The following is a 27,416-nucleotide window of genomic DNA, read 5'->3' as shown; positions in this document are numbered from 1 at the left end:
TGGCTGTGAAAGAGATGCCAGGAAGGTGTGTTGCCTCCCAGGTGCTAAGGTCAAGGATGTCTCAGAATGCCTGCAGAATATTCTCAAAAGGGACGGTGAGCAGCCAGAGGTCATACTGCACTATTGACATAGGTAGAAAGGGGGAAGAGGTCCTGCGCAGTGACTATTGGGTGTTTACAAAAAGGCTGAATAGCAGGGCCTCCAAGGTAGTAATCTTGTAATTGCTGGATTATTCCCAGTCAGGGTAGGAATAGGATGATAGTACAGTTGAATGAGTGGCCAACGAACCGGTACAGAGGGCAAGGTTTCGGGTTGTTGTGTATCTGGAACCTCCTCTGTGGCAGGGGTGACCTCTACAAGAGGGGCATGGTGCACCTAAACTGGAGGGGAACCAATATCCTGGGCCAGGAGGTTCAACAGTGCCACTCAGGAGGGTTTAAACTCCTTTCACAAGGGGATGAGAATGAGAGCACCATGTCAGAAAGTGGGGTGATGGAGAGGAATGTAGATGTCAGGGTCAGTAAACACAGGCAGGGCAAGGTAACAGCTATGATGGGACAGACAGTTTGAACTGTGTGTATTTTAATGCCAGGAGCAGTATGATGGGTAAAGGTGATGAACTTAGAGCACGGATCAGTACATAGAACTAGGATGTCATGGCCATTATGGAGACTTGTTTGAGAGAGGGACGGGAATGGGTGTTTAATATTGCAAGGTTTCGACACTTCAGAAATAATAGAGAGGGAATTAAAGGAGGTAGAGGACTTGCACTACTAATCAGGGTCAATATCACAGATGCACTTAGAGGAGACATAATGGAGGGTTCACCCACTGCAATCATTCTGATGGGATTGTACTACAGACACACCCCCCAAAAGCCAGCGGGACAATGACGAACAGCTCTGCAGGCAGATTAAGGACTGTTGTCATGGGGAACTCCAACTTGCCCAATATAAACCAGCACCTTCTGAGTGCAGGGTATCTAGAACGGGCAAGATTTGATAGGTGCATCCAGGAAGGTTTCTTAAATCAACATGTAAATAGTCCCACAAGAGGACAACCTGTACTGGACCTGGTGTTAGATAATGAGCCTGGCCAGGTAACCAACCTTTCAGTGGGTAAACAGTGACCACAACTCCTTAAATTTTAAGATCACTATAGATAAGGATAGGTACGGAATTTGTGAGAAGTACTACAAAAATAAATGACTTGGATGAAAATGTAAGTGGGTGGGTTAGTAAGATTGCAGATGATACAAAGCTTGGTGGTGCTGTGGATAGTGTAGAAGACTGGCAAAAAAACACACCAGCTGATAGACCAGTTGCAGATACAAGCAGGGAAATGGCAGATTGAGTTTAATCTGGCCATCAACACTGATAAAGGGAAGATGCTGTACAGAGCTGATGAGCAGAGAGAGGGATCTTCGAGTTAAGTTCATAGATCCTGAAAGTGGCCATATAGGTTGATCAGGTGGTTAAGAAGGCATATGACATGCTTGTCTTTATTAGTTGATGCACTGAATTCAGAAGTCAGCAAGTTATGTTGCAGCTTATTAAAACTCTAGATAGGGCGATTCTGGAACATTGCACACAATTCTGGTCACCCCATTATAGCAAGGATATTGAGGCTTTGGACAGGGCATAGAAGAGGTTTGCAAAGATGTTGTCTGGATTAGAAGGCATATTCTATAATGAAAGGTTGGACAAACTTTAGTTATTTTCTTGAGAGTGCTGGAGGCTGAGGGGAGATCTGATAGAGGTTTATAAGATCTTAAGAGGCATAGATTAGACAAACAGCATCTTTTTCCAAGGGTTGAAATGACCACTGCTCCCTGGCCTTTAACATTATCATGGAAAAAGATAGAATCAGAGAGGACAGAAAACTTTTTAATTGGGGAAGGGCAAGGTGAATTGGGATGATGTTTTGGCAGGGAAATGTACAATGGACATGTGGTCGATGTTTAGAGATCTCTTGCAGGATGTTAGGGATAAATTTGTCCTAGTGAGGAAGATAAAGAATGGAAGGGTGAAGGAACCATGGGTGACAAGTGAGGTGGAAAGTCTAGTCAGGTGGAAGAAGGCAGCATACATGAGGTTTAGGAAGCAAGGATCAGATGGGTCTATTGAGGAATATAGGGAAGCAAGAAAGGAGCTTAACAAGGGGCTGAGGAGAGCAAGAAGGGGGCATGAGAAGGCCTTGGTGAGTAGTGTAAAGGAAAACCCCAAGGCATTCTTCAATTATGTGAAGAAAAAAAGGATGACAGAGTGAAGGTAGGACCAATTAGAGATAAAGGTGGGAAGATGTGCTTGGAGGCTGTGGAAGTGAGCGAGGTCCTAAATGAATACTTCTCTTTGGTATTCACCAATGAGAGGGAACTTGATGATGATGAGGACAATATGAGTGAGGTTGATGTTCTGGAGCATGTTGATATTAAGGGAGAGGAGGTGTTGGAGTTGTCAAAATACATGAGGACGGATAAGTCCCCGGGACCTGACGGAATATTCCCCAGGCTGCTCCACGAGGTGAGGGAAGAGATTGCTGAGCCTCTGGCTAGGATCTTTATGTCCTCGTTGTCCACGGGAATGGTACAGGAGGATTGGAGGGAGGCGAATGTTGTCCCCTTGTTCAAAAAAGGTAGTAGGGATAGTCCAAGTAATTATAGACCAATGAGCCTTACGTCTGTGGTGGGAAAGCTGTTGGAAAAGATTCTTAAAGATAGGATCTATGGGCATTTAGAGAATCATGATCTGATCAAGGACAGAAGGCACGGCGTTGTGAAGGGAGATCGTGTCTAACAAGCCTGATAAAGTTCTCTGAGGAGGTGACCAGGCATATAGATGAGGGTAGTGCAGTGGATGTGATCTACATGGACTTTAGTAAGGCATTTGACAAGGTTCCACACGGTAGGCTTATTCAGAAGGTCAGAAGACAAGGGATACAGGGAAGTTTGGCCAGGTAGATTCAGAATTGGCTTGCCTGTAGAAAGCAGAAGGTCGTGGTGAAGGGAGTACATTCGGATTGGAGGGTTGTGACTAGTGGTGTCCCACAAGGATCTGTTCTGGGACCTCTACTTTTCCGTGATTTTTATTAACGACCTGGATGGAGGGGTAGAAGGGTGGGTTGGCAAGTTTGAAGACGACACAAAGGTTGGTGGTGTTGTAGATAGTGTAGAGGATTGTTGAAGATTGCAGAGAGACATTGATAGGATGCAGAAGTGGGCTGAGAAGTGGCAGATGGAGTTCAACCCGGAGAAGTGTGAGGTGGTACACTTTGGAAGGACAAACTCCAAGGCAGAGTACAAAGTAAATGGCAGGATACTTGGTAGTGTGGAGGAGCAGAGGGATCTGGGGCACATGTTCACAGATCCCTGAAAGTTGCCTCACAGGTAGATAGGATAGTTAAGAAAGCTTATGGGGTGCTAGCTTTCATAAGTCGAGGAATAGAGTTTAAGAGTCGCAAAGTAATGATGCAGCTCTATAAAACTCTGGTTAGGCCACATTTGGAGTACTGAGTCCAGTTTTGGTCGCCTCACTGTAGGAAGGATGTGGAAGCATTGGAAAGGGTACAGTGGAGATTTACCAAGACGCTGCCTGGTTTAGAGAGTATGCATTATGATCAGAGATTAAGGGAGCTAGGGATTTACTCTTTGGAGAGGAGGATGAGAGGAGACATGATAGAGGTATACAAGATATTAAGAGGAATAGATAGAGTGGACAGCCAGCGCCTCTTTCCCAGGGCACCACTGCTCAGTACAAGAGGACATGGCTTTAAGGTAAGGGGTGGGAAGTTCAAGGGGGATATTAGAGGAAGGTTTTTTACTCAGAGCGTGGTTGGTGCGTGGAATGCACTGCCTGAGTCAGTGGTGGAGGCAGGTACACTAGTGAAATTTGAGAGACTATTAGACAGGTATATGGAGGAATTTAAGGTGGGGGTTAGATGGGAGGCAGGGTTTAAGGGTTGGCACAACATTGTGGGCCAAAGGGCCTGTACTGTGCTGTACTATTCTATGTTCCATGTTCTATGAAATATATATCATTTAAGGTGAGGGTGTAATTGCAAAGGCAAAGTGAGGGGCAGTTTTTTTGCACAGAAAGTGGCCTTGAATGTGCTTTCTGGGGTGGCAATAAGAAGAAGCGTTAGAGACTTTTAAGAGATGTTTAGTTAGACACATGAATGTGAGGAAAATAGAAGGATATGGACATTGTGTAGGCAGGAGAGATTAGTTTAGTTAGCCATCTGATTATTAATTTGATTGGTCTGGCACAACATTATGGGCCAAAGAGCCTGTTCCTGTGCTGTACTGTTCTAACCTCTATGGACTCTGTCTCTGTTTCTCATTGCGTCAGTACAGTACACAGCATAATCAGGCTCGAAGGGCCGAATGGCCTACTCCTGCAACTATTTTCTATAATCAAATATCCCATCCATCCTGGACATTACCTCATCTTCTCTCTGCCTTCAGGCAGAGCATACAAATGTCTGAAAGCACGTACCAACAGGTTGAGGGACAGCTTCTACCCCACTGTCATCAGACTCATCTACAATAAGCTTGACTCTTGAACTCACAATCTACCTCATTATGATCTTGCACTTCATCATTTTCCTGGCAGATAGTGGAGGTAGAGACTCTGACATTAAGAACCATCTGGACCAGCACTGGAATCACAAAGTTATAGGAAGCTACAGATCAATTGCTGTTAATTGGGATTTGTATATATGACTAATAGATCATGGTGGCTGAAGGACTTCTTTCTGTGCTTTATCACTTCAAGACTCTATGGCACTCCAGTACCAGGCTGGGGCAGCATGGGTTAGACAAGAAGTGAAGTTTCTTCTGCACTGTCTCAGCATATATTCCATCTGCAGGGTAATTATAAATTAAATTCACAGTGCTGCTCAACTCCAACCCCATTCCTTTGCATAAGATCAAAAGACACATGGTCCAACTGCAACCTTCACAGTGCTTTAATATAACAACACACATAAAAGTTACTGGTGAACGCAGCAGGCCAGGCAGCATCTCTAGGAAGAGGTGCAGTCGACATTTCAGGCCGAGACCCTTCGTCAGGACTAACTGAAGGAAGAGTGAGTAAGGGTTTTGAAAGTTGGAGGGGGAGGGGGGAGATCCAAAATGATAGGAGAAGACAGGAGGGGGAGGGATGGTACGCTCTGTCCGCCAGAGAAAGCAAGATCTCCCAGTGGCCACACATTTTAATTCCACGTCCCATTCCCATTCTGACATGTCTATCCACGGCCTCCTCTACTGTAAAGATGAAGCCACACTCAGGTTGGAGGAACAACACCTTATATTCCGTCTGGGTAGCCTCCAACCTGATGGCATGAACATCGACTTCTCTAACTTCCGCTAATGCCCCACCTCCCCCTCGTACCCCATCTGTTACTTATTTTTATACACACATTCTTTCTCTCACTCTCCTTTTTCTCCCTCTGTCCCTCTGAATATACCCCTTGCCCATCCTCTGGGTTCCCCCCCCCACCTTGTCTTTCTTCCGGACCTCCTGTCCCATGATCCTCTCGTATCCCTTTTGCCTATCACCTGTCCAGCTCTTGGCTCCATCCCTCCCCCTCCTGTCTTCTCCTATCATTTTGGATCTCCCCCTCCCCCTCCCACTTTCAAATCCCTTACTCACTCTTCCTTCAGCTAGTCCTGACGAAGGGTCTCGGCCTGAAACGTCGACTGCACCTCTTCCTAGAGATGCTGCCTGGCTTGCTGCGTTCACCAGCAACTTTGATGTGTGTTGCTTGAATTTCCAGCATCTGCAGAATTCCTGTTGTCAGTGCTTTAATATGATTGGTTACCCAAACTTAGACAATTTATGCAGTCAACATATTCAGTGATCATTTTAGTAGGTTCCTCCTGTGACCAATAAAATAGCCACAAGAGTGTAACTCAGTGTGGTCTTCTGCTGCCACAGACCGTCGACTTCAAGGTTCAATGTGTTGTGCGTTCAGAGATGCTTTTCTGTACACAACCATTGTAACACACAGCTATTTGAGTTACTGTCACCTTCCCGTCAACTTGAACCTTTCTCATTAACAAGTCATCTTTGCCTGCAAAACTGCTACTCATTGGACTTTTTCTGTTTTCTTGCGCCATTCTCTGTAACCCTAGACCAGGGTGTCAAACTCATTTTCGGTCACGGGCCAGATTGGGCAAAATGCAACTTCATGCGGGACAGCTTTCGTTGCCTTCGTTTTTTTTCAACCTGCTCTCATGTGTCTCAGTCTCTGCTATAACTACAAAGTGTTTCACTTTATGAATTTCGTTTCTTATGAAGAAGATTGCATAGCAAGCATTATTTTTACAATTGGTATTAACTTACAGTCTTAGGCTACAAGAAAGTTGTGATGCGAGAGAGTGAAAAAAACGATGCTATTTTGGCTAAGGTTGCATTGGGAGCCACACTCTTTCCATTAATAAACCATTTGAAATTGAACATTAGCAGACACAAATGTAGACCTAACAAAGCAAATTGTAAATGTAGGCTACACAACTGCACCTAATTTTTATTAACCTGCTTCCAGCAATCAAACTCAAGACAATGAACACAGTTAGCTTCTAATTTTTATTGAAGTGATCACATTTACAATAGTCAGTAAATGAGTGAATCACAATATTATGACACTCAATATTTCATAATGCATTTTGCTTACATGTCGCAGTGCATCGAAGAGTGTCACTCAGTTTTCACTTGCTGCTTCCAGACACTTGACATCTCTTGGCTTTAACCAGCCTGTCAACATCAGGAACCAGTTTCTGGGCAGTTGTGATTTTCATAATGTCATTTAGATGTCTGTGTGTCAGCTGCTAGCGCAGTTTGGATTTGTTAATGTTCATTATGGAGAATGCCTGCTCACAGAGATAAGTTGTCCCGAACATGCAAAGGATCTTTGAGGCAAAGTCTGTCATCTTTAGATTATGAGGACACGCAGTCCTCTTTTATTGTCATTTAGTAATGCATGCATTAAGAACTGCTACAATGTTTTTCCAGAATGATATCACAGAAACACAAGACAAACCAAGACTGATAAACTGACAAAAACCACATAATTATAACATATAGTTACAACAGTGCAAAGCAATACCATAATTTGATAAGAACAGACCATGGGCACGGTAAAGTCTCAAAGTCTCTCGAAAGTCCCATCATCTCACGCAGACGGTAAACCTCCAGCAGCGCAAACTTGCCGATGCAGCATCCCAGAAGCATCCGACCACAGTCCGACTCCGAGTCCGTCCGAAAACTCCGAGCCTCCGACCAGCTCTCCGACACTGATGCATCGAGCACCATTTCTGCCGAGCGCTTCGACCCTGGCCCCGGCAACAAGACAGTAAGCAAGGCCGAGGATTTGGGCCTTCCCGCCGGGGATTCTCAATCACACAGTAGCAGCAGCAGTGAAGCAGGCATTTCAGAAGTTTCTCCAGATGTTCCTCCATGCTTCCTCAAGTCTGTCTCTATCAAATCAGGATTGTGCACGGCATCCTACTTCACAGATATGATATCAATTTGGAACGGCTGCGCGCGCTGCGTCGTGGCACCATCTTCTTCTCTTCTTCTCCCTCTTGGGGTACATCGGTCCCAGGTATTGATAGAATGAGTCCAGACACACAGTCTCAAATTTATATTTCAAAGCCGAGCTACACTGAATTTTAATTAGTTCCATTTGGAGTTCCTCCGGCACATCTGATGCTGCGTTGACAGCAAACGGCGAGCAAAATAGTGAGAATTCCTTCTCGAGCTGAGTGAAGACTTGGAAACGATTCTGAAACTCACTTTTCAGCCGTGATATTTTGTCCTTGTACCTGTCCATGTTGTCACTATTCCCATGAGTGACACGCACAGACTGCAAAGAGGGGAAATGAGCTGGGTTGCTCCAGAATAGTGCATCTCCCACAGGCCTAATTTAATTTGAAAGGCATGAATGCTGTCGTAGTATTCCATAACAAGTTTGTTGTGGCCTTGCATATTAACATTAAGCACATTTAAGTGCTCTGTTACATCCGCCAAAAATGCAAGATCATGAAGGCAGTCTGGGTCATCCAACTCTGCCACTGCCTTCCCTTTCTCGTTCATGAATAGTCCAATTTCTGCCACATAATTGAAAAATATGTTTGAGCACAACCCCTCTGCTCAACTAGCGGACTTCAGTGTGGTAGGGTAGGCCATGTCCAATACTACTTTCGGACAAAAGCGTGTCAAATTGCTGATGGTTGAGTCCCTTGGCTCTAATAAAATTAACCGTTTTGATTACTACGTCCATGACATTGTCCATTTTCAGGCTCCTGCTACATAACGCCCCTTGGTGTATAACACAATGAAAATTCCAGAATTCCTGCTCTGAATTCTCTGTCTGAACTTTCTCTCTGAGTTTCACAACAACGCCTGCCTTTTTCCCGACCATGGACGGTGTGCCATCTGTTGCCACGCTGACAGCGTGACTCCAGTCAACCCCCAGTCTGTCCAAGGCCTCGACGAGGCTGGAGAAAACGTCGTTCGCCGTTGTGGTGTTCGTCATGGGCACCATCTCCACAAACTCCTCGGTGACAGTCAAAGACGCATCAACACCACGAATAAATATTCCCAATGGAGCTACATCAGTCACGTCGGTGCTCTCATCAATTGCAATAGAGAAGGCGATAAATGACTTCACTTTGTCTTTTAGTTGACTGTTCAAAACTCCTGCAAGGTCCCTGATTCTCTCTGCCACAGTATTTCTTGACAAGCTGATATTACCAAAAGCTTGACTCTTCCCAGGGCACCAGCTCAGCCGCCGTCAGCATGCATGCTTTGATGAATTCCCTCTCTGAGTATGGCTTCGACGCAGCAGCTATTTTGTTGGCACTAATATAGCTGGCCTTGACAGCTCCATCATGAGTCTCTCAACCTTTAGTGAACATTGATTGCTGATTTTTCAGAGCTGCTTCAAGCTCGTTTACCTTTTGCATTCGGAGTTGTCCTGCGTACTTGTCATATTTTTCTCCGTGTGACATCTCATAGTGTCGTTTGATATTGTACTCTTTTGCCACAGCCACTTGTTGCGAGCATATCAGACACACAGGTTTGCCGTTGACATCACAGAAGAAAAAACGATCTTTCCAGTTATTGTTGAATATCCGACCTTTGATGTCAACTTTTCTTGAAAAGCATTTTGAACCACAGCAGCAAACAGTCTCAGCCTTGCTACAGGTGTTACTTACCTGAGTACTCTGTGTGTTTATACTGTGTCTGACGACGTATAGGGGCCCTAGTGGTCTTCAGTGCAGGGTGGTAGGTGTTTGTGCACAGCGGCTGGTTAAGTGCTGCCTGTTGTTTTCTAAGTGCACACAGCAAGCTGCCGGCACAGACAGCAGTGGGAGAGAGAGCGGTTGCCGTACAGATACATAATACATGGTCGTGAATATACTTTTCTCCCCCCAAATCATCCCGCGGGCCGGATTAGACCCCTTCATGGACTGGATGCGGCCCGCAGGCGGGTAGTTTGACACCCCTGCACTAGACTGCCGTGCGTAAAAATCCCAGAAAATCAGTGGTTTCTGAGATACTCAAACAACCCTGTCCAGCACAACAATCATTCCATAGTCAAAGTCACTTGGATTACATTTGCTCCTCATTCTGATGTTTAATCTGAACAAATGAACCATTTGAACTGCACTGAGTTGCTGCCACATAATTGGCTGATCAGACATTTGTATTAACAAGCAGACATACAGGTGTACCTAATAAAGTGGCCACTGAGTATATTTACTTTCAACTGCAGAATCACTTGAAGAGTCAACCTAAGTGGTTGTAGCGTACATATTGCATGCAGTCAGAAAAATGAGTGAATACTCTGCTGATATCCTTGATATTTACGGAGGATACAAAAGTTGGTAACAAAATAAACAATTGATCTCCTGTTAGCCCTTTTAAGGTCAGCAACACTGGAATTAAATTCCAATGGAAATGAGTTATATTCCACCTAATGTTTTTATTATAGATTTTTTCTACTAAAAAGTGGTCATTTTTGCAATGTGGTTTTCAAAAAAAGCTAAATATCCTAAAAACTGCCTCTATTCCCTTGCCTATCTTTCCCCTTTTGTCCAGTACGTTTTCCCTCAATAATATTGAATCTGTTTCCACCACTCTCTTAGGCAATGCTTTCATATCAAAATAACTTGTTGCCTAAATAAATAAATAAATAGATTCCCATATTAAAACATAGAAAACCTGCAACACAGTACAGGCCCTTCAGCCCAAAATACTGCGCCAAACACGTACTTTGGAAATTACCTCGGGTTACCCATAGCCCTCCATTTTTCTACTTAACCAATCATAAATTTCACGTGTGTCACTCAGTAACAATCAAGAGTAGAATATTTGGATAAATTTTGCCTTGTTAGCTAGTGATGCCAAAGCACTATACCATGATTAGCTCAGATCTACAGCAAACCTGCACCTTGGTAATGGTATATTACCATTCATCCATGAGACACTAACACTGTAATTTATGCCATTTTAAATTTCTTGTGACTCTCTTGAGATTTTTCTTCATATCGGTACCCTCTGGTTATTGTTGTTTGTGGCACTAGATATACTTTCTTCTTATATCAGTGTATTTAATGCCTTTAATGTAACACACTGGTGTACAAGTGTGCCTAATAAAGTGGCCACTTAGTCTATGCCAATTTATTTACAATGTAATATGATCCGATATTCGACTCAGACCATGAGAGGCCTGTGGCTCAAAAGAGGGGAGCCATGGAGTCATAAGTAGCTAGCCATCTGGACACAAGCTGGGGTCTGATCAGCCCTGGCTGGGTCACCTGGAGGAGGTTGTATGATGTTGAAAGACCCGAAACACCCGATGGTTCCAGGAACATCACTGAAGATGTGTCCTGAAGCATCAGTAGATGTATGTACACAGAATAATAATATTAACACAATGAGTCCATACTTACCATCAAATTGGTACTGAATGATGTTATTGAAGACTTCCAGAAGGAAGAAGACTAGGTGGTGGTTCTGAGATGCTGAGAACAAAAACCAAGTTGTAGAGAAGGCTTCCAGAAGGTGCAGCAATTTATTTGCAGCAACCATGGACAAACTCTTCAAATACGGAGAGACTATAACGAAAAATAGATACACACTAAATATGTAATCCATTTCAAATCTATTATTTTGCATCTCAGGCGAATCATACAATTCTTTACTTGCATATAATCTCAGGGTGTGGGAGCTATAATACAGACATTGGTAGCTCATCCCTGGTTCCCCAGATCTGTGATTGGGAAGGAAAAAATCTAATCTGAAACAAAAACATAAAATGTGTTAACTCTTCAATGAGACGGAAGGTCATGAAACGGAAAAGCTATCTCTTTCTCCCTCCAACCCTCCTCACGCCTCCCACAGATGCTGTCTGACCTGCTGAGTGTTTTCATCATGCTATTTTCTCTCCAAAACGCTGGGCTGGAATTTCACGCAATTGTACACTCACCTCAGATGGGAGTTAACTGTCTGAAACACTGAGGCAGAACCAGTCACACACAGCTGAGGGCAGTTAGGGTATAAAGTGTTGATGGTCCTCACTCAGGCAAACTTGTTCCTCATTGGATCTGAATCTCTGTGGAACAGGATCTACCTTCAGCCCTCTGTGAGGCTTCATGGCTCACAACCTTCCTAATCCATCAGCTAGTCAGTTTGGAGGGCTCGCTATGGATGGTCAGCCAGGCAGGGGGTGTGCCTCAAGGATGACTGATGCAGAGGGAGGGAACGTCGACTCAGACGACGAGAGACCTGCGTCGGGCATTTCCATGCCTTACAAGGCGCAGATTGGAAGTCTATGGCGCAGGTGGATGCAGACCTGTGTCCTAAACTGCTCATTACAAGGAATGCAAGGGAGTAAGGAATGGTACGTGTCAAAAATGATGAGGAATAAGGGGAAAGTTGCAGAGACACAAGTTTCACGAGCAAGTTTGCCTAGGAACAAAACCAGGGAAGGTTATTCCATAGCCTCACTCATGCAGCTAGGTTTCATGTTGTGACCCTTCAAAATCATGCATGCTTGTATGCGTGTAGACCTACACACACAGCTCAGCTACTGTAACAGCCATTCCTATCAACAACGTTCTGTAGGACACAGTGGAAGCAAACAGTGCCAGTTCAGCAGATAGTAAACGCATCCATTAAGAGGTAAACCCTTCCAACAATGGAGGAGTTGTGACAGGTACTGAGTATGCCGCAAAATCTTTTAACAGTAATGGTATGATGTCTAAATAAATAGATTAATATGGCTTGCTGAAGATTAAAGAATGGGAAAACTCCTACTCTTCTGAAGAACTCCTGTGAGATCTTTTATATTTCTGAAATCACAGGTGGCAGCTAATTGTAGAGTCTTCTCAGAAAGGAGACACCTGCAGTACTCTAACCATGCAAACCTAGATCATAAGTTTAGCACTGCAGTGGGGCTTGAACCCATGTCTAGGTTCAGAGGCAAGGGGTCACTTTGGTTATGGATGGTTAAACCATCAACTCATTAGAAAAAACACAATTTATTGTTATTAAAGAATACATTTCACATAACAGTGAATAATTACTGAGGCATACCGTTAACAACAATAGTGAGTAGACAATCAAACAAAGGCTGCAAACGCTGATGCCCACTTGTGATAATCTTGTGAAACACCTGCCATAAACAACAATGATACTAGATTCAGAGCAGATAATTCATATAAAACTATGATCTTCCCTCCCCACTACAAGTTCCTGTTTGATTTGCACTCCAGTACAATCCACATGAAATACCTCCCCATTTTGTACACACATGCAATTTCAGCCCCACATAGCTCCCTCCCATCATTCTACTCGGATTCCCTTTGCTCCTCTTTCAGCATTCACTTTCATTCTCCTGAATGCACTCTTCACACCTTCAACACAACTGCCACGTCTTTGGTCAACTGCTTCACCTGCAACTACAGGGGAGGACAGGAGGCAGTGCTGGAGGAACAATTAATTTGAAAGATTAAAACTGAAATGACAATCTGCTGTGGAATCTGTGGGTCAAGCAACATTAGGACTACTGCAGGTTTCAACCCAAATCTTCAAAAATTCCTTTCCTCCCACAGATGTTGTTCAACCTGCTGAGTTCCTACAGCAGATTATTACTCCAGACTTCAGTACTTGCAGTTAATTGTCATCTCTAAACTGAAATAGTCAAATTCTGTTCAAAAGATCATTAATGCTTTATGTGAATAGCTTTGTGTTGTACCATGAATAATCCCAGAATCTCCTGAGCTATTTTACAGACAATGGAATATCTTTGAAGTGCATCTACTGCAGTGATGCAAGAAACCCGTCTGTCACTTCACGTAGATTCCCGATAAACCAATGAGTTAATTCATCAAAAAAATCTATTACTGATGACTATGAAATTAAATTAACTTGGCCCAGATACAAGAGAATTCCTGGTCTTCTCTAAAATAGTGACATGATTTTGTACATTTGGGTGGTTCAGTATCTCATTTGAAATAAGCACTTTAGTCAGAACCTACTGGAATTTCCCTGAACAGTGTAAGAATTGACTCAGTGACAGTGGATTGTCTCAAATGTCATTGCTATCACAAAGGAAAAAGTGCTAGGCAAACTCAAAGGTCTTAAGGTGGATAAGTCACCTGAACCAGATGAACTACATCCCAGAGTCCTGAGAAGTTGCTGAAGCAATAACGGATGCATTGGTCATGATCTTTCAAGAATCACTTGATCTGGCATGGTCCTAGAGGACTGGAAAATGGTAAGTGTCACTCCACTCTTTAATAAGGGAGGAAGGCAAAAGAAAGGCAATTATAGGCCAGTTAGCCTAACCACAGTCGTTGGGAAAGTGTTGGAGTCTATTGTTAAGGATGAAGTTTCGGAATACTTGGAGACAAATGATAAAATAAGTTAAAATTAAGCATGGATTTTGTAAAGGGAAATCTTGCCAGACTAATTTGTTAGCGTCCTATGAGGAAGTAACAAGAAGGGAGGAAAGGGAGAAGCAGAATACGTCATTCACTTGGATTTTCAGAAGGAATCTGATAACGTGCCATACATGTTGCTGCTTAACAAGATAATATCCTGTAGCATTACATTGGCATGGACAGAGGAATGGCTGACAGGCGGGAGTCAGCCAGGGGTCAGTATTGGGACCACTACTTTTCACATGGTTTGTCAGTGATTTGGATAGTGGAATTGATGGCTTTGTGGCAAAGTTTGTGGATGATACAAAGGTAGGTGGAGGGGTAGGTAGTGCTGAGGAAGCAATGCGATTGCAGCAGGACTTAGACAAATTGGAAGAATGGGCAAAAAAGGTGCCAGATGGAATACAGTATTGGGAAATGTATGATAATACACTTTGGCATAAGAAACAATGGGGAGAAGGTTCAAACATCAGAGGGGCAGAGACACTTAGGAGCCTTGTGCAAGACTCCCAGAAGGTTAATTTACAGGTTGAGTCTGTGGTAAAGGCGGCAAATGCAGTGTTGGCATTTACTTCAAGGGAAATAGAATATAAAAGCAAGGAGATAATGCTTTATAACAGCGGTCCCCAACCACCGGGCCGCGGACTCGTGCCGGGCCGCAAGGAAACGATATGATTTGGCGATATGAGTCAGCTGCACCTTTCCTCATTCCCTGTCACGCCCACTGTTGAGCTTGAATGCACGCGAGGTCATTACGCATGCGAGGTCGTTACCCGCACGTCATCCATGTCAGCACGGGAAGGAGATCAGCTCCTCGAGCTTGCAAATGACGACGGGCTGAAAAGTATCTTTGACATAACATCTCTGCCGGCATTCTGGATCAAAGTCAGGGCTGAATATCCTGAGATAGCCACGAAAGCACTGAAAATGTTGCTTCCATTTCCAACATATCTCTGCAATGAATGCAACGAAAACTGAATTGCAGAAAAGACTGGACATAAGGAACCCCCTTAGAGTATCGCTGTCTCCCATCACCCCTCAATAGGACCGTCTTGTTGCAGGAAAACAAGCCCAGGGCTCCCACTGATTCAGTGATATTGGTGTGTTGCAATGATTTTATATGTTTATACAGGGAAAGTATGTGCTGTGTGTTTAATATCCAAACGTTACTTAAAATGTTATGATGCTATTGACTAATAAGTGCCTTATATAACCATATAACAATTACAGCATGGAAACAGGCCACCTCTGCCCTTCTAGTCCGTGCCGAACGCTACTTTCACCTAGTCCCACCGACCTACACTCAACCCATAACCCTCCATTCCTTTCCTGTCCATATACCTATCCAATTTTTCTTTAAATGGTAATATCAAGCCTGCCTCTACCACTTCTACTGGAAGTTCATTCAACACTTACTTCTAGCTCCCCTGTCCTCTCCTGATAATTGACTTATCACTATATTCATGCGAGGAAAATATGCGCTGTGTGTTTAATATTAAATTCGTTAGATAAACCCTTTTAGAAATGAAATTGAGTGTATTAGCCACTGATCACCTATATTCCGGTCGTGATTAACACCCCCTGCCAAACAGAATCGTCAAAAACGATTTGTAGAAAAAAAATCGGTACGTACACGCACGCGCAAGTCACGCATGCGCACTGGTGCCCACGCAAGGCTTCATGGTCATTGTAGTCTTTCTGGGGTAAATACAACGTATTTGACTGCGACTCTTGTCCGTTGGCAACCCTACCCCATCCCCCATGGGTCGGCCGGTCCGCAAGAATATTGTCAATAATAAACCGGTCCGCGTTGCAAAAAAGGTTGGGGACCCCTGCTTTATAAGGCACCAGTCAGGCCACACTTGGAGTATTGTCAACAGTTTTGGGCCCCAAGTCTCAGAAAGGATGTGCTGTCATTGGAGAGTCCAGAGGAGATTCATGAGGATGATTCCAGGAATGAAGGGGTTAATATGAGGAGTTTGTCAGCTTTGGGCCTGTACTCACTAGAATTTAGAAGAATGCAGGGCATCTCACTGAAGCCTACCAAATGCCGAAAGGACTAGATAGGGTAGATGTGGAGGGGATGTTTCCTATGGTGGGGCTACACAGAACTAGAGGGCACAGCCTCAAATTTGAGGGGTGACCTTTTAGAACAGAGGTAAGGAGGAATTTATTTTAGCCAGAGAGTAGTGAATCTGTGGAATGCTCTGCCGCAGACTGCAGTGGAGGCCAAGTCCGTGGATATATCTGAGGCAGAAGTTGATAGTTTCCTGATTGATCACAGGGCACCAAAGCATATAACAAGAAGGCAGGTGTATAGAGTTAAGTGGGATCTGGGATCAGCCATGATGGAATGGCTGAGCAGACTTGATAAGCTGAATGGCTTAATTCTACTCCTATATCTTATGGTCTTATGGACAGCACAGAAAGTAAAGGTTCCGGGGACACTGTTTTGAAGAGAGTCCTTTGTGTCCTGGAAAATATTTATTTTCCAGCCAACAGAATGGAAACAGATCCCCTGCTACCTATTTACCTGACCACAAAAGCAGCTACCATTTAAAAGTACCTAATTAATTACAAGGTGCTTTTATACATTTAAAAAAGTGTTTTATTGCCTATTTGCCTTTCTTTTACTATGGTTTGATTTAACTATTTAGCGACGCAGCTGAAGTGGTCTCTTCTGACCCTGCAAGACATGCCGCCCCAGTAACCCCCAACAACTCCGATTAAACCTAACCTCATCAAGGGACAATTTACAATGAACAATTAACCTACCCGGAACGTCTTTGGACTGTGGGAGAAACACATGCATTCCACGAAGAGGACGTACAGACACTCCTTACAGAACGGCTGCTATGCTGCCATGGCACCCAAAACTCTTATTCAATTTCCCAATTCACTATTTGGGCTGTGAGCTCTCATTCTCCGACTACAAGTAACACCAGGGATCGTTGATTGATACATACAACAATAAGGAGGTCAGCGTGTGTTCCAGTGAAGACCGGGATGTCCATGGGCACACGAACCGAGTAAGGTTTGTTCAGTCGGACACCGAAATTTCGCTCTCCACTGAGAAGAAGGAGGATGAAGACCCCGATGTGCATCAAACCCACACGTGCTAAAAGAGGAAAGGAAAATTACTCTGAGCCGTACTTCCCTCCCTTCCTGCCATCCCTAGCCATCAAAGTATGAGTGGTTGGAGGGTAATCGTTTGCATAATCATGCTTCATCTCTGAGCACAACTAGTACGGCTTCCAAACACCCCACGAACAGACAAGCCTCATTCACCCAAACTCAAAAATGGGTGTCCACCTCTCCCAGGGCCCCAAGGCTATGGCAATCCGCCCAACATTATTTGACTTTGGATACCAAGCCACTTGGAACTGGGATATTATTGTCACATATACCAACAAACAGTGAAAAACTTGTCTTGCTTACTGTTCATACAGATCAAATTATTACACTGCGCATTGAAAAGAGTAGAACAATTATAATAGTAGTGAGTAGATCTGGTACCATCTTGCATAATCCTTTTTGATTCCATCTATTGCTCAATTTGCTTCATCAATCTGTTAACTGTGGCTTAGAAATAAAAATGACATTATTTTTGAAACACGAACTATCTTGCACTCACGCACTGGGAAAACCTGGCCAGCCCAATGAAGAATTTAATGATGGTTTACATAAAATAATTATTCAGTCAATACAGTCCCAATCCATTTCATAAACTGGGCATAGCGTAGCAGTTTGCATATCATTATAATAGCGCCAGCAACTCAACTTCAATTTAGAGATAGGATCTCTGGGCATTTAGAGAATCATGGTCTGATCAGGGACAGTCAGCATGGCTTTATGAAGGGCAGATCGTGTCTAACAAGCCTGATAGAGTTCTTTGAGGAGGTGACCAGGCATATAGATGAGGGTAGTGCAGTGGATGTGATCTACATGGATTTTAGTAAGGCATTTGACAAGGTTCCACACGGTAGGCTTATTCAGAAAGTCAGAAGGCATGGGATCCAGGGAAGTTTGGCCAGGTGGATTCAGAATTGGCTTGCCTGCAGAAAGCAGAGGGTCATGGTGGAGGGAGTACATTCAGATTGGAGGGTTGTGGCTAGTGGTGTCCTATAAGGATCTGTTCTGGGACCTCTACTTTTCGTGATTTTTATTAATGACCTGGATGTGGGGGTAGAAGGGTGGGTTGGCAAGTTTGCAGACGACACAAAGGTTGGTGGTGTTGTAGATAGTGTAGAGGATTGTCGAAGATTGCAGAGTTGCACGGTGGGTTTTTTTTTGGGGGGTTTTTTCCTTTTCTCTATTGATATATATAAAAATTAGTATACTGTTATGTTACCTTGGTATGTTATGTTTAAATTACATTGTTTGTATTATTTTTTTTTGTATTGATATCTCCTGTAATTTTATTATATTCTAACAGTGTATTAGTGCCTATATGGCTTACCTTTTTGTATACTTATTCAATAAAAAGATTTAAAAAGAAAGAAAGAAGATTGCAGAAAGACATCGATAGGATGCAGAAGTGGGCTGAGAAGTGGCAGATGGAGTTCAACCTGGAGAAGTGTGAGGTGGTACACTTTGAAAGGACAAACTCCAAGACAGAGTACAAAGTAAACGGCAGGATACTTAGAAGTGTGGAGGAGCAGAGGGTACTGGGGGTACATGTCCACAGATCCCTGAAAGTTGCCTCACAGGGTAGCTAAGAAAGCTTACGGGGTGTTAGCTTTCATAAGTCGAGGGATAGAAATTAAGAGTCGCGGGGTAATGATGCAGCTCTATAAAACTCTGGTTAGGTCACACTTGGACTACTGTGTCCAGTTCTGGTCGCCTCACTATAGGAAGGATGGGGAAGCATTGGAAAGGGTACAGAGGAGATTTACCAGGATGCCACCTGATTTAGAGAGTATGGATTATGATCAGAGATTAAGGGAGCTAGGGCTTTACTCTCTGGAAAGAAGGAGAATGAGAGGAGACATGATAGAGGTATACAAGATATTAAGAGGAATAGATAGAGTGGACAGCCAGCGCCTCTTCCTCAGGGCACCACTGCTCAATACAAGAGGGCATGGCTTTAAGGTAAGGGGTGGGAAGTTCAAGGGGGATATTAGAGGAAGTTTTTTTACTCAGAGAGTGGTTGGAGCGTGGAATGCACTGCCTGAGTCAGTGGTGGATGCAGATACATTAGTGAAATTTAAGAGACTACTAGACAGGTATATGGAGGAATTTAAGGTGGGGGTTATATGGGAGGCAGGGTTCAAGGGTTGGCATAACATTGTGGGCCGTAGGGCCTGTACTGTGCTGTACTGTTCTATGTTCTAATTTTGTCACTGTCTACATTCTCTCCATGACTGGATGGGCTTCCTTTGGGTGCTCTGGTTTCTTCCCACATTCCAAAACATACAGATTAAAAGGTTAATTGTTAACGTGGGAATACTGGGCAGTGCAGGCCCGTTGGGCTGGAAGGGCTTGTAACTGTACTGTACTCTAAATAGAGATAAAGCTCCAGTTTACTGCTGTGCTGAACAATGAAGGTTGTCTGAGGTTACCACACAATCTACATCTAGTGGAAAATTGGCAAGGGAATGGCAAATAGAATTTGACTCAGACTGCATTTTGGGATATTAAATCATGGCAGGGCTTAGAGGGAGTGTTATAGAACAGTGGGATCTCAGGGTACAAGTACATAGATCCCCAAGGTGCGTAGTCAGAATGGTGATGAAGGGATATGATACCTATCTGTCAACATTACAGAAGTTGAAATCACCTCCTATTGCAAGCCCATCATTCTTACAGCTTTCTGCAATCTCCCTAAAGATTTGTCCATCTAATTCTCACTGACTATTGGGGGCTGATAGGACAATCCCTCTTGTATACTGATATAGCCTTAATGAAAGTTGTATAAGCAAAGTAGGTGTGAAGCTTACACTGGTCAGCTCTAGCGTCATTCAGGTAATACAGGATGGGGACCAGGATATCCAGTACATCACTGCTCTTCAACACAAAGAAAAGGAATTTCTGGAAAAGAAGAAAACCAGACTAGTTACGTCACATCGTTTCCAACAGCTGTTATCCACTAGAAGCCAATACATTGCTGGTTCTGCAAACTTCTTACCCAAACCAGCGAAACAATTTAACGTAGAGCACATTTGAAGGGCACAAAACAGGAATGCAAAACTCTGCAATAGAACAGACCTGCAGATCTCTCCCTACCATCACAATCACTCTTCCACTTTCCCACTTTTCCTGAGCAGCACAGTGATCCACCTCGCCCCACATACAGTGATCCTCACTGGGTATTGATTCCAGTGACCCTCCTATCTTCCCTTCCAGACATAGCAGTGGCTCTTGCTGGGTACAATTGTGCTAATCAACCCGTTATAATTTACTCTTACTTAGAGTCACAGAAATGTATATCACAGAAACAGGGCCTCTGACCCATCTAGTCCATGCCGAAGCATTTAAACTGCCTATTCCCATCAACCTACACCAGGACCATAGCTCTCCATAACCCTCCCATCCAGGTACCCACCAAACTTCCCTTAAACGTTGAAATCAAGCTCGCATGTATCATTTGCACTGGCAGCTCGTTCCACACTCATGACCCTCTGAGTAAAGAGGTTTCCCCTCATATTCCCCTTAAACTTTTCATCAAATCTCCCCTCAGTCTTCTACGTTCCAAGGAATAAAGTCCTAAGCTATTCGATCTTCCCTCATAACTCAGGTCCTCCAGTCCCGGCAACATCCTTGTACATTTTCTCTGTACTCTTTCAAAAGTATTTACATCTTTCCTGTAGGTAGGTGACCAAAACTGTGCACAGTACTCCAAATTAGGCTTCACCAACGCCTTATACAACTTCAACATGACATCCCTTCTCCTGTACTCAATACTCCAACTTTATGAAGGCCAATGTGCCAAAAGCTTTCCTTATGACCCTATCAACCTGCGACGTTACTTTCAGTGAATTTATGGACCTGCGTTCCCAGATCCCTTTGTTCTACCACACTCCTCAGTGCCCTGCTGTTCACTGTGTAAGATCTCCCCAATTGGTCCAACCGAAGTGCAACACTTCACATTTGCCTGCATTAAATTCCACCTGCTATTTATCAGCTGGTTCAGATTGCACTGCAAGCTCTGATAGTCTTCCTCGCTGTCCACTACACCCCCAATCTTAGTGTCATCTGCAAATTTGCTGATCCAGTTAACTATATTATCATCCAGATCATTGATATAGATGTCAAACAACAATGGACTCAACACTGATCCCTTTAGCATTCCACTAGTCACAGGCCTCCAGTTAAGAGAGGCAACCATCTACTACCCCAATCTTTGGATTCTCCCACAAAATCCATGTCTCATCCAATTTACTACCTCATCTTGAATGTTGAGCAACTGAATCTTACTTTGTTGAAGTCACAGAGTTTCCAGAAGAGAACCAGGAGCTCTTGGTGGAACTGAATTTTTTTGGTGGAGTTGGGCAGGTACGTCTGTAGTAGTGGATTATTAAGCAGGCGAGCGAGGCCCTTCAGAATGAAGTGAAAATCCTGTGTAGTAAAAATCAGAAATGGTTACTTATTTTTTGCTGTCAATGAAGCATCAGAAAGCTTCAGTTCTCTTAGTACTAATACCCTCAGTACTATCAACAAGTTTCAAAACCTGGGTGTCTGTACCTCCCTCTGCAACTGGATTCTTGACTTTCTGATTGGAAACCTCAGATAAAGCAGATCAGAAATAGCAACTTCTGCTCACTGAGAATCAACACTGGTGCACCTGAAGGATCTGTGTTTGCCTGCTGCTCTGCTGTCTCTACATCCATAACTGTGTGGCTAGACACAGCTCAAATGCCATCAGTAAATTTGCCGATGACATAACTATTGTTGGCAGAATCTCAGATGGTGGCCTGGAGGCCTACAGGTGAGAGAGATCAGCTGGTTGAGTGGTGTCACAACAATAACCTTACAGTCATTAGCAGTAAGTCCATAAAATTGAAGGAGGGGTAGATGAAGGAACACACAATATTCCTCACCGAGGGATCAGTGGAAAAGGTGAGCAGTTTCAAGTTCATGGGTGTCAACATCTCTGAGGATCTTTTCTGCACCTAACATATTGATGCAGTCACTTATAAAGAAAGCATGTCAGTGGTTACATTTCATTAGGAGTTCGAGATTTGATACAGTACCAAAGACTCTAGCAAATTTCTATTGATGTACGGTGAAGAGCTTTCTAACTGGATGTATCAACGTTTGGTTTGGAGGGCCACAGCACAGAAATAGAAAAGCTACAGAGGATTGTAAACTCAGCCAGTTCCATCATGGACACCAGCTCCCCAGCATTGAGGACACCTTCAAAAGGCCATGCCTCAAAACGGCAGCATCCATTATTAAGGATCCCCATCACCCAGTCATTTCTCACTGTAATTTTTAAGTTTCTCGTTTATATATTGCACTGTAATGCTTCTGCAGGACAAGTTTCATGATATATGTCAGAAATATTAAACCTTACTCTGATTGTGGAGGAAAAGGGCTAATAAGCTACGTGACGAGGGTCAAGGAGACTGCAAAGCAAAAAGTATTGTATGGAGCGATTACAGCTCAAGGGACTTAACTCTGGCAGTAAGGCGTCCTGAGGCCACCCGACGACAACTCCAGGAGTACTTATCGCTAGCTGGAGGCTCAGTTCCTAGGGGACTGAGAAAAGATAGGGGGCCGAAATTGGAAGGAAACAAAAAGAACACAACGACTCGATTCCCACTGATTGGGAAGGGGCCATGAAAACCGGTGAGTGCTCAAAGGGAAACTGGGGTTCGGAGAAAGTGTGAATTAAACTGCTCTATTGACATGGAGAAGAGAAAAAGACAAGAAGGATGGGAAACAGCAGCAGTTGATCAGGTAATGCTGGTCCTGCTAATAAAGGGACTTTGAGAGTAAGTAAGAAGATGGAGAAGAACATCAAGAAGGTAAGAGAGCACCGGAAATTAATTGGGAACGCCATGGTACCACCCGGATCGCCGGCCAATATAATAAAATGTGAAACAGGGGATGATCGATACGAGGTAACGTTTAGTAGTGACCTGTATGGGTGGTCGCAAGGAGATTGGTCCTATCGCAGCACATTTAACTTGCGTAAGGTAAGGGATTGGAAAGAGACTGTGGAAATGGGAGATGGGGATCTGAATTGGGATACGGATTATATGATCCACTGTTTTAATAAATGGGAAGAGGTAGCCAAGAGACACCAGCCCCCTAAGAAAGATTAAGGAGCAGGTAAGAATAATCCTTGGGACAGTATCCCAGGTCGGCCCCAAGCGCTCCCCGGAGGGGGACACAGAGGAATTGATACAGATGACCACTGACTATGGGCAAAGCCAGATGCAGAGACAGCCAGGCCCCTGCCCCTGCCCCCTCCCTATGAAGACGTGGCCGTGACGGTTCCTGGAGGTGCTAGGGCTGCTGGAGATGAGACCGAAGTGAGCAGCACCACAGGTGCTGTGGGAGGCCGTGCGACTCAACCGCAAACATGGGGACGAAGAGAGAAAGAAGGAAAGGAGGGGCCAAACCAAACAATCCAGGCCCCAAAAATCATGATGGGTGACGTCCCTGTTTTAAAACCCTGGACCCCAACTGAAGTACATACCACGGTCACGGAGGCACCTGCCCCCCTTGAAAACCAAACGCCTTCCACAATTGGTCGGTCCAGATGTGTACTATATATTCGCCCCTCCCCAGGGGATTTGCAGATGCTATTAAAATGTGCCTAGGGGTCCTCCTTGCCTTCCCTAAAGGAGACTTTTGTGATACCCCTGAGGGAAGGGGGAGACTGGAGACAGGATGACAAGGTGCCCAGTGATGAGACGACAACACACTGGTTGGAGAACGGAGGGAAAAATGCTATAATGGGGGGAGCACGAAAACATAGCAATACAAGGGAGGTGACACGGTGCTTGCAGAACAAGGGTGAACCAATTCCAGGTTTCTTAGCAAGGTTTAAGCAGAAGTGGGAAGAGAGTGCAGGGATACCCTTATAGGGGAACGACCTCTTGGCGATCCGGACCTTGTTGAAGTACATGTGGCCGTAGCAAACCCAAGTACATAAGTTACGGGATCTGAACTGGCAAAATCAAACGTGGGTGCAGACAATGACGGCTTTGTACAATATTGATCGGGAGGGACTCCTTTCTCAGAAAACAGACGAGAGAGGGAAAATGCCAGTAGGTTAATACTTCCAAGGCAAAGGATGCTCACTTCAGGGATGAGGGCAGGAAAGGGGAGGGAATTCGGGGTTCTGAAGAAATCTCCCTGAACCCCCAAGCAACCAACACGATAGTTGTGGTGAGAAGGGGTACTGGGCCCATGATTGCCCACTTATATGCCCGAAATTGTGGGGAAAAGGGCCTTTGGGACTGGAACTGTCTGTTCTCCCCTTGCAATCCCTCTCTCCGGGCTTCAGAGGATCAACAGTTGCCCACTTCCTCTTTTACTCATCCCTTATCTCAGCAACCGGGGTGCTGCGGAGAACCAGTGGTGTAGGCAGCAGCTATCGGACTATCCAGAAGTATGACAGAAGAGTCCATGGTGGTTGTAAAAACAGGAGATAGTGAGGTGGCTTGTCTGATTGATGCCAGCACTACTCTGTCTTCTGTGCCCCCTCCGCAGACGTGCAAGCTAATGGACAGTTGACTGGCACCACCCTCTGTGCCCCTCCACAGACGTGCAAGCTGACGGACAGCTGATTGGCACCACTGGGGTAGCCGGTGTCCTGATGACAGACCCCCTTTCGGCACCCACCTTGCTAACAATAGATAACATGGATGTTACTGATACCTTTATAATTTCTAAAACAAGCCCCCTCCGCTTGTTAGACAGACAGACTCCTTGCACTGTCGACCTGATGGCATTTGCATGCATCTCCCGCAAACTCGGGTCCCCCAGATGTTAAAGCTCACTGGAAGAGTGGATGATTGTCCTGATACTCCAGTACTGTACTGCTGGCAACAGGACTGCAACCCTTATTCCCTGCTCATGCAACAACTACGCACAGCCCCGGGGAATCCCTCTGACTTGCAAGGACAGTATTTGCAATACCTCCTTGAAACCAGCTAGAAAAACAAGGGGCTTTACTGCACCACCTTTTATGAGCAGGGCACAGATCCAACCTATGATGAGCAGGAGTTGTTTGACAGGCAGACAGGAAGGATTACCGTAAGACCTATAAAGTGAAAGGCATTATTCCAGCAGCAGGGCCCGCCCCAGCCAGGGCCCCCGCTTTACCCGAAAGCTCTCGCCAGCTTTAACACTGGACTGTGGACCGAACACAAGAACCATGTCGGTATGGGGTGCACAGCACCAGAACATCGGGTGACCCCTATGAAGGGATCCTGCCTGCCCTGTGTGAAGCAATATAGCCTGATAGCTCAGGCAGAGTAACACAGTCTCTCCTGCAACAGGGGGTGCTAGTTAAGACACAAAGTCCCTGCAACACCCCCATCCTTCCAATTCCAAAACCAGGAAGGAAGAACAAATTTGTGCAGGACCTAAGAGCAATAAATAAGATTGTTATACCCATTGCCCCACTGGTCCCCGATACCAACGTCATCCTCACTTCTATATCCGCCTCCGCCAGTACCTTCACCGCCATAGACTTATGTTCGGCGTTTTTCTCCATACCCCTACATGCTGACAGCCAGTATCTATTCGCTTTCACCTACAATACCAGCAGTATACTTGGATCCGATTGCCGCAGGGATACACGGAAAGCCCAGCAGTGCATGCGGCAGCCATAAGGCATGACCTGGATAAGTAAACCTTGTCAATCATTCCATCCTTATCCAATACGTTGACGATATCCTGATAGCTTCAGACACCGGCCCTCACTGCCTAGCTGATACAATTAGAACATAGAACATAGAATAGTACAGCACAGTAAAGGCCCTTCGGCCCACAATGTTGTGCCGACCCTCAAACCCTGCCTCCCATATAAGCCCCCACCTTAAATTCCTCCATATACCTGTCTAGTAGTCTCTTAAACTTCACTAGTGTATCTGCCTCCACCACTGACTCAGGCAGTGCATTCCACGCACCAACCACTCTCTGAGTAAAAAACCTTCCTCTAATATCCCCCTTGAACTTCCCACCCCTTACCTTAAAGCCATGTCCTCTTGTATTGAACAGTGGTGCCCGACGGAAGAGGCGCTGGCTATCCACTCTATCTATTCCTCTTAATATCTTGTATACCTCTATCATGTCTCCTCTCATCCTCCTTCTTTCCAAAGAGTAAAGCCCTAGCTCCCTTAATCTCTGATCATAATGCATACTTTCTAAACCAGGCAGCATCCTGGTAAATCTCCTCTGTACCCTTTCCAATGCTTCCACATCCTTCTTATAGTGAGGCAACCAGAACTGGACACAGTATTCCAATTGTGGCCTAACCAGAGTTTTATAGAGCTGCATCATTACATTGCAACTCTTAAACTCTATCCCTCAACTTATGAAAGCTAACACCCCATAAGCTTTCTTAACTACCCTATCCACCTGTGAGGCAACTATCAGGGATCTGTGGACATGTACCCCCAGATCCCTCTGCTCCTCCACACTACCAAGTATCCTGCCATTTACTTTGTACTCTGCCTTGGAGTTTGTCCTTCCAAAGTGTACCACCTCACACTTCTCCAGGTTGAACTCCTTCTGCCACTTCTCAGCCCACTTCTGCATCCTATCAATGTCTCTCTGCAATCTTCGACAATCCTCTACACTATCTACAACACCACCAACCTTTGTGTCGTCTGCAAACTTGCCAACCCACCCTTCTACCCCCACATCCAGGTTGTTAATAAAAATCATGAAAAGTAGAGGTCCCACTTAGAGATTAGGGTGTTACATCATCTGGCTGAGAGGGGACACCGGGCTTCCTTGGAAAAGTTGCAGTGTTGCCAGGACACCGTGCAGTATCTCACGTTCAAGCTGATGGAGGGAATGAGAGGACTAGGAAAAGTCCGTATATTGGCTGTCCGGCACATCCCAATACCAAAGACAAAGAAGGAAATTCTTTCCTTCCTGGGAATGGTTGGGTGGATACCGGAGTATAGAGAAATGGATGCTGTACTCCAGACGGCCACCCTGCAGAATCAGCCAGCAACAGTGTGGTGGACTGACGAGGGGGATCGGGCATTCACAGCCCTAAGAGATGCCCTTTGTGAGGTGCCAGCCCTGGGCCTACCTGACTAAGAGAAGCCGTTCCTGCGGTATGTTAATGAGAAGCAAGGATTTGCTGCCGGAGTACTTTGCCAAAAATACGGGGGGTGGCAAGCAACCAGTGGCCTACTCCTGCCTGTGAGCAGTGGCAGCCCGAGCAGTGATCGTCAGAAAATCCATCCCCATAGTGCCTGATCACCCTTGCACTGTGTTGGTACCTCATGCTGTGACCATGCTCCTCAATTCCGCTGCCACCCAGCGT

The 27,416-nt window shown here is 44.8% G+C and overlaps 1 protein-coding gene across 1 annotated transcript in view; it reads right to left on the bottom strand.

The window, feature by feature from the left end:
* LOC140187201 (protein HID1) overlaps positions 1-27,416 on the bottom strand; it is a 251,216-nt gene that overhangs the window by 74,274 nt on the left and 149,526 nt on the right. The window contains exons 9-13 of the mRNA XM_072242269.1: positions 21,371-21,511; positions 19,894-19,984; positions 16,921-17,072; positions 12,606-12,684; positions 10,961-11,125 (exon numbers count right to left, since the gene is read on the bottom strand). Of these exons, the coding sequence (XP_072098370.1) occupies positions 10,961-11,125; positions 12,606-12,684; positions 16,921-17,072; positions 19,894-19,984; positions 21,371-21,511 (628 nt within the window). The remainder of the gene's footprint in view (positions 1-10,960; positions 11,126-12,605; positions 12,685-16,920; positions 17,073-19,893; positions 19,985-21,370; positions 21,512-27,416) is intronic.

Source organism: Mobula birostris, chromosome 24, assembly GCF_030028105.1.
Source record: "Mobula birostris isolate sMobBir1 chromosome 24, sMobBir1.hap1, whole genome shotgun sequence".
In the NCBI taxonomy this organism is placed as follows: domain Eukaryota; kingdom Metazoa; phylum Chordata; class Chondrichthyes; order Myliobatiformes; family Myliobatidae; genus Mobula; species Mobula birostris.
The sequence above is the reverse complement of the archived record's forward strand: the minus strand, read 5'-3'. Positions and strand labels throughout refer to the sequence as shown.